General features: G+C 41.8%; 1 protein-coding gene across 1 annotated transcript in view; it reads right to left on the bottom strand.

Annotated features, from left to right (window-relative positions):
• LOC115466189 (tachylectin-2-like) overlaps window positions 1-6912 on the bottom strand; it is a 39151-nt gene extending 32239 nt beyond the window's left edge. The window contains exon 1 of the mRNA XM_030197291.1: window positions 6826-6912. Coding sequence (XP_030053151.1) covers window positions 6826-6838 — 13 coding nt within the window. The 5' untranslated portion in view covers window positions 6839-6912. The remainder of the gene's footprint in view (window positions 1-6825) is intronic.
• Between the last annotated feature and the right edge of the window lie 1692 nt (window positions 6913-8604).

Genomic DNA, 8604 nt, shown 5'->3' with positions numbered 1-8604 from the left:
ATGCCTCGCTGCTCCCAGCTGTAAGTGGTCTCTTGGTAGCCATTACCTGGACTCTCGATGCTGCTTCCCTCGACGTCGACGCTGCCCACCTCGGTACCGATGTCGATGCCGACGTCGAAGGACTGGACCGATCCGAAAAAAGCCGCTCACGCTGAGCCTCTCAAGCTACCTGGGTCCTCTTTGTCATCAACTTACACAACTTACAAGCAGCTGGAAGATGATCGGGCCCCAGACACTGAAGGCACCACGCGTGGGGTTCGGTATGGGAGATGGTCCGGTTGCAGCGAGTACAGCGCTTGAAGCCGCTGGGAGTCCTTGATGTCATGGACAAAAAAATAGCGTCCGTGAAATTAAACAAGTCGACTGTGCCTAGGAAAAAGGCACAGGAAAAAAGGGAAAAACGCAACCGAGCGGCAACGGAAAAAGAAAGGAAACTTTCAACAGGGGAGAAAACTAAAAAAAATAAAGGAAAAGAACAACTTTTTTTAAAAATATATTTTATATTTTGAAAGACAAAAAGAAAAGAAAAAGGGCACATAAAACGCAAAAAAACTCACGGTCTCCTGAGCAAAAATGAAGGAGAGAGTCCAAAAACCTCTCCTCAGTCGCGGGGAAAAAAGAAAACTAGTTAGTCAGGCTCACGTCACGGGCGGGAAGCGGCTCACGCATGCGCAGTGCGACAGGACCCGCGCGGCCGAGCACTCTGAAGATTTCTAGATTTTTGTGAAGAAAAGTTCTGGTCTTCTGGGCCGTCGCGGACGACGACCCACACGTAAGAAGATGGAGCCTACTTGTCCTCGGAGAATTTAGGATTACAATGTAGATTTTTTTTTCTGCAGTCTCTCTGTGCTATGGTGAGAATTAATCAAGTTTTTAGATAGAAGGTCAGATCCTGCGCTACTGGATCACAATGGACTATAAACCCAATTTTGTACCATTAGTTCATCAAGGTCAGAAAAGGGACATGGAAGTTGGGTGTCCACAGTTTGAAGTGTATTTTATAAAAGACTTATTTAACTAGAGCACAGCCCCCCATAACCTGAGAGCAGTTCCTCATACCTTTTTCACTTATTCAGAATTTTGCCCTCACTCTTGCCTTTGTCTTACCCACATTGCCTGTCTGTCTCAACTGCATCTGCCCTTTCTGCTGCCTATTAAGATGTCTCACTGTATTATGTTGACATCATCAGCATCTCATCTACAATACCTTATGAATGTTCTATTGCAGGACTGTCCCCAAGTTTTTTTGACCTAGGGTCGCATGACCTGAAATTCACCAGTGTGCAGACCACATGAATATTCTATGAACCTCTTCTGAAATTGTGACTTCATATCCACCAAACAGCTCTGCAATGCTTCAAAATCATGTGTGCTGGGTAAAAATTTACTTTGCTAAATATCTCGAGTGGACTACATTTTAAGGCCGGCTGGGATGCACTTGGCCCATAGACCTCACATTGGACAGCCTTGTTCTAATGTTTTCCTTTTAAGGTATGCCATTTGTGTTATATGACAGTGTATCATATCTATGTTAAAACAATATTCTTTTATTCTGATTACTATGGTGTATCGTTTGTATTCTGGTGACAGTTATCATATGTCAGTCTTTCTCCACTCTCCACATCCATCCCTCTAAAGTGTCCATTAATACTCTAAGGCAATTCTATGCACAATGATTTAAATTTCTGTAAAATTCTATATATTTTATTTGTAACTTTTTTTGCTTTTCCCCATTTCTCTTCTCAGGCTCCTCCTGCAGTTCTTCCTCTCCACTCCTCAGCCTTCTCTGCCCTCAGTTCTCTCTCCCTCCAACTTCCAGCAAGATCCCCAAGCCTTTGTGTTCTTAAGGTTCCCCCCTCTTCTTTCTCACGCCAACCCTGTAGCTTACTTCCAGCTCTTGCTCCCCCACCCCTCATATATCCTACCTCCCCATTCCCTCCAGCATATGCTCCCACCTCACCATCTTTCTCTTCATGGACATAGTTTAACCCCTCCTTCTTTCTCTACACATAACAAGTTTTTCCCCCAACCTTGTATCAGAGATCGCAGCCTCATGGAATAACTCCACAGCTTCATCCAGTGACCGCTCAAGCGGCATTCATTCATACTGCACATCCCCTTCTTGCTCCAATGACCGCCTGGACCCCTTACCCTGTGACAGCTTTATCCAGCAACTCTCCCCGCTCCTGTCACCTGGCTCCAGTGACCTTTATCCCCTCCCACCTTGCTGCTAGTATTCACCCCACCCCACCTACCTCAGGGGCCCTTTTACAAAGCAGCAGTAAGCCCAAAGTGGCTTACCACATGCTAATCTGGAGCTTCCACTGCCCCAATGTGGGTTTCAGCAGTAGTTCTAGCCCCAGAGCACCCCATTTCTCGCACTAGGGAAAATTGGCCCATATTTGTTATCACAGTGCTAACCTGGCGATAATCTGGCAGCACTGTACGCTACCTTGTTACCACTGGGTTAGTACAGGAGCCCTTACTGCCACCTGCATGGGTGGTAGCAAGGGCTCCTCCTCACATGACCATGTGGTAAGAGCAATCTTACCATATGACCATGGCTATTTTCAGCCTTTTTTACCCACTGCAGTATAAAAGAGCCTGAGTGTGGCAAAAAGTGCCCCTGCCGCTAGTGCAGGGCCCTTTATACAGTAGCTTGGTAAAAAGACCCCTCACTTGATTGTCTTTCCTCCCTGTCCCAGTCAAGACGTTCATTTGAACCCTGAGGCTGTATGGAAGCCCTGGTGTTCAAATGAACAGCTGGCCCTAGGCTGGCAGAGGAGAGGATGTGGCCCAATGCGTGGCCATTCACCTTTTCTCTTGCTTTCGATGGGAGAGGAGGGATAGAGAAAAGTTGCTGATTCTGGGGATTGCATAGAATTCCCCCAAGAGTAATTAGTATTTCTAGGTTTCATTTGCCCACTTCCAAGTTTATTTCATTTTTCTGTATATCATACTAACATTTGGTTATTTTTCTATTGTTATACTGTTAACGTAATGTAGTTGTTTATATCAAATTTTATTTGTTGTACACTGACTTGGGTTAATATCTTCATAAAGGTGTTCTTAAAAGACTTTACCCTTGGTTTGGTGCACTTTAACTGCTCCCAGATCCTATCACAGCAAGGAGGACAAACCCAGTTATGGAGGCCCTCATTTTACAAGCTCTATTCGTATTTCACACATGCATAAACTGTCACTTAAACATTTATCTTGCATAAACATTTTACAAAGCCGGGATATGCACACATCAAACCTAAATGTGTGTGGAAATGGCAAGGGGATGTAGTCTGGGTGTTTTGGACAAGGGCGTGGCAAGTTCATAGACATTTATTCTCCATTTCAGAAGGAGACTAAAGGACTTGTTTAACAAAAAAATGTCCAAAAAAACATCGTAAGGTGGCAGAAGGAAGTTTTTCTCTCAAAAACATCAAATTGCAATTAACTTGCGGACCTGAACATGTATACCCTGGAGGAAAGGAGAAACAGGGGTGATATGATACAGACATTCAAATATTTGAAAGGTATAAATCCGCAAATGAACCTTTTCTGGAGATGGGAAGGCGGTAGAACAAGAGGACATGAAATGAGATTGAAGGGGGGGGGGGCAGACTCAGGAAAAATGTCGGGAAGTATTTTTTCACAGAGAGAGTGGCGGATACTTGGAATGCCCTCCAGCGGGAGTTGGTAGAGATGAAAACAGTAACGGAATTCAAACATGGGATAAACATAAAGGAATCCTGTTCAGAAGGAAGGGATCCTCAGAAGCTTAGCAGAGATTGGTGGCAGAGCCGGTGGGGGGGAGGCAGGGCTAGTGCTGGGCAGACTTATACGGTATGTGCCCTGACAATGGCAGATACAAATCAAGGTAAGGTATACACAAAAAGTAGCACATATGAGTTTATCTTGGAGTTTATCTTGTTGGGCAGACTGGATGGACCGTGCAGTCTTTTTCTGCCGTCATCTACTATGTTACTATGATACCCTGGCTTTTAAACATTTTGCTCCACAGTTCATCCAAATTTCAAGGAGGTGTGTTGAGGGTGTGTTTTAGGCGGGACATGGGTGGCACCAAAAGACAGACATTTTTCTGTAATAATGGAACAAAATGAAAATGTCTAGGACCAAAATTAAGATGTTTCAGCTAGACCAGTTTCAATCACAACTAAGTGACGAAAGGGTAACCTAACTGACCACTGGAAGGATTAAGGCATAACACCCTCTTACTCTCCCAGTGGTCAGAGACCCCCTCCCACCCCCTAAGATGTGACAGTTACAATACATACCACGCTCTATGACAGCTTCAGAGATGATGGCCACTCCTATTAGAGCAACAGGCAGATCCCAGGAGAAGCCTGGGGTTTAGTACAGTGGCCTGTAAAGAAGGGGACAAAGGCCCATATCCCACTCTAAATGGTACACTGTGGTGGAATGTGTAAGCCCTCCAAAACACACCTAAATACCTAATGTACCTACATATGACGCCTAAAAGCTTTGAGACCAACTGTAGTGGTATACAGTGAGGTACAGTAAGTATTTTTCTGCTCCTAGAGAGCTCTCCATACACTGTAAGGGGATTATAGCAAGATGTATACCTGGGACCTTTTATATGAAGTCCACTGCTCTGCTCCCTAGGCTGCCCCACTGCTTTGCTGGGATGTCTGTGTGGCCAGTCTACTAAAAACGATGGCCCCAGACATTCCAACTGCTGTTTATTGGTTGTTCTATATTTTCCAAAATGGCCCCAAAAGAAAAATGTACTGAGCACAAAACATCTGGGGAAAAGGTGATGTTTGAACCAAAAAGATAGGTTTTTGGACCTTTCTAGCAAAATATCCTAAATCAGACTTTATTGAAAATGCCCCACCACGTCCTAAAAGATCGACACTGGGAGTTACCCTCTGCTTTCAAGCATGCTTAGGTTTTGGACCAGCTCATATTGAGCAGCATTCCAGTATAGGGAAGGGGCGTTTCCCCCCTTAAACCCGCAGTGGCTTTTGTCCCCCCCCCCCCCCCCCCATGCCAGAGTAGCAAATGAAACTAGTTACTATGACAGCATCACGATAATAACCTATTATACTTCTAAGGTCGCAAAGATAAGCAGTTATGTACAGCATTGAATGGATTAGTATTTTATTCGCCAAATCCAAGACCTTCTACCCTTTAGGAAATCGCTGAAAACCCATCTATTCAAACAAGCTTACCCCAATGCTCCATCTTAACAACATGATCCCACCTATGCACCAACTGTGAAACAAAGTCAAGGACCTAGACTGTTTTCCTTCATTCACCCAATGACCTTCCCTCACCCCTCTTGCACCCTCACCCCTCCCATACCCACCTCCCCTATTTCCCCCACCTCCATTATTGTTATGCTCTCTATAGCAGACCAATCGCTGTATAATGCTTGTAAGCCGCATTGAACCTGCTGTTGAGCGGGAAAGTGCAGGGTATAAATGTAATAAATAATAAAATAATAATAGCTCAGTGCTGCTATATTAAGGCATTTAAGGCTCTGCAATTTTGATTAGTTTATCTGTTTAGTATGGCAGGTTTTATTTGTTTGATACATTTTATGCATACATATTTGTACCGTGCTGAACATGGTAGATTGTGTGGGTTATACATTTTTATGTGCTACCTTTGAATCCCTCGATATAATAGATGTTCATTTTTCTAAAATGGATGATTATGCTGCATACAGCTGGTGCACAGATATCCATTTCTCCTGTATTGTAACACTCTCACCACTCTTAAAACACCACCCACAGATAAAATTGTTAGACCTCCATGTTCCCTCGATACTATTTTGTCCCCCTCTCAACTCACCACTGTTATATTCCGCTGTTCTTTTCCCAAATGATATCCTGAATTTACTCTATCTTATATAACTCTTCATAATGTAACCCATAATCGTATTGCAACCAATTGTACTTCCATCATTTACAATGTATTGTAAGCCACACTGAGCCCGCAAATAGGTGGGAAAATGTGGGATACAAATGCAAATAAATAAATAAATAAAATAAATGAAACTTGAACCACACTGACCTGCACATCTCTATTCCTTCTTCTATGATCTGTCCAAAATGGGGCTAAAACTAAACTGGCTAAAATCTGATCATAGAAGCTTAACAATTATAAATATCTAAAAACAGAATCACAGTTCAAGCATAAGAGTTTCTCTAAACTCAGATGGAAGACAAGGTTAAAGTGAGGTGATTATGCCACTCAAAGGTTGATACTAAATCTTAAGATATTGCTGCCTATTGGCCTATCTAATCTACTAACTTGTTACCATAGATAGAAGCTTAAGGGAATAAGGTAATTTATGATCGTCCTTTTATAAATGTGAAACATGGGAAAGTCAGTTTCCCACTTTTGCCATGTATCAATTGGGGTTTCAGATTATCCACAATGACAATGCATTAGATCAATTTGCTTATACTGGGACTCCAGTGCATACAAATTAATCTGTTTCATTGTGATCATCCTGTGAGCTTGATCAATTGTAGGGAGCCCAGGATAGGAAAGATCCAGGGAGCCCTGTTTTAATATGTGACTGACAAGCCCCTAATACTAACATAAAAAATTAGTTATTCTAGAAAGCTCATTGCATCATGTTCTGAACCAAACTTTACAAAGAAAGTTTCAAAAGACCAGTTCAACTGCTGCAGAAAAGAGCCACAAAAAAGTTGAAAAGATGTCATATAACCTATTACAATACATTACAATGACATCTATCCCTTACAATTCATGTAAAAATATTAAAATACCTGAAGAAAGTCAAATCAAACACTTAGAACAGTTTTGTAAACATACCAGGTTCTGACATGATTAAGCTTTACTTCTGATCAGATGCAGATGTAGAAAGGTGAATGGATCTGTTAATAAGCTTGGATAGGAGGTGAATTTATATACAGACACTGATTACCAACCCTAGGATTAGTCATTTAAATCAGAATTTCTAAATCATTGCTTCAGAACTGTTTAATGGTTGATGTAGTGTTAAAATTGCTGCACGGTATTCCTGCTAGCTAAGCACACTTCCTCATACCACAGTTCAGCCCCTCACTTGAGAAAAACAAAAACTAGGGGTGAACAAACATGTGCATAAAGGCAATATGGTTGATACTGTGTAACTGGAATTTCAAAAGGCATTTGACAAAGTACCTCATGAAAGACTCCAGAAGAAATTGGAGAGTCATGGGATAGGAGGTAGTATCCTATCGTGGATTAAAAACTGGTTACAGGATAGAAAACGGAGAGGAGGGTGTAGAATATGGGCACAGCCATGAGGTTTGGCCTAAAAGGACAAAAGCTAACTACCCTGTGTTAATCAGAAGCTAAGGTCACCTTGAAAGGAAACCTTTCCGAGAAAAGAAAAGTAATGGTAAGGTGAAAGCATTTCTGAGAAAAGAGAAGTAGCAATACCTCATACATATGATAACGTGGTTTAGAAAATCTAAGGGGAATAACATGATCAAAATAGGTCATGAGAAAAGAGATCTGGATAATCTCTGAGGAAACCACCTTATAGAAATTAGGAAAAACCCTTGCTTGAAATAAAGGTATAAGCAACTGTGTTAGAGCTTTACTTTGGAGAGGCAGTCACAGAGAACACGTGTAGCGGTGCTGTCTTCCCATGAGAAACTATTGATTGTATATGCATTGGTAAGTAATGAACAAAACTAAAAAAACTCCTCTCTCATAAGATGCGGCCTTGTCTTTTATCACTCTAAAATTGAAATTAATGGACATAATTATTTAGAGTGGTGGTAAAAAGACAAAACATGTGTGTACAATATGTACAAGGGTTAAAAGGTCGGTATTCTCAATGGAGAAGGGTAAATGGTGGGGTTCCCCAAGGGTCACTGCTGAGACTGCTGCTTTTTAACATATTTGTAAATGATCTAGAGATGGGAGTAACTAGTAAGGTAATTAAATTTGCTGACGACACAAAAAGTTATTCAGTTGTTAAATCGCAAGCGGATTGTGAAAAATTACAAGAGGACCAAGGAACCCGAACTACAGCTGCATAATGCAAGGTTCCACATTAGGAGTCACTGACCAAGAAAGGGATCTCGGTGTCATTATTGATGATATGTTGAAACCATCTGCTCAGTGTGCTGCGGCGGCTAAGACAGCAAATAAAATGTTTGGTATTATTAGGTAAGGAATGGAAAACAAAAGTGAGGACGTTATAATGTCATTGTATAGGTCCATGGTGCGACCACACCTTGAATATTGTGTTCAATTCTGGTCACAGAATCTCAAAAAAGATATAGTGGAATTAGAGAAGGATGACAAAAATGATAAAGGGGGTGGGAAGACTTCCCTATGAGCCTACGAGGAAAGGATGAAGAGTTTAGGGCTCTTCAGCTTGGAGAAAAGACGGCTGAAGGGAGATATAAGTGGAGTGGAACGGGTAGACGTGAATCGTTTGTTTAGTCTTTCTAAAAATACTAGGACTAGGGGGCATGCGATGAAGCGACAAAGTAGTAAATTTAATATGAATCGTAGAAAATATTTCTTCACTCAACGTGTAGTTAAACTCTGGAATTCATTGCCAGAGAATACAGTAAAGGCGGTTAACTTAGT

The sequence above is a fragment of the Microcaecilia unicolor genome, chromosome 3 (assembly GCF_901765095.1).
Source record: "Microcaecilia unicolor chromosome 3, aMicUni1.1, whole genome shotgun sequence".
In the NCBI taxonomy this organism is placed as follows: Eukaryota; Metazoa; Chordata; class Amphibia; order Gymnophiona; family Siphonopidae; genus Microcaecilia; species Microcaecilia unicolor.
Note: the sequence above shows the minus strand (reverse complement) of the source record. Positions and strands in the feature narration are given on the sequence as shown.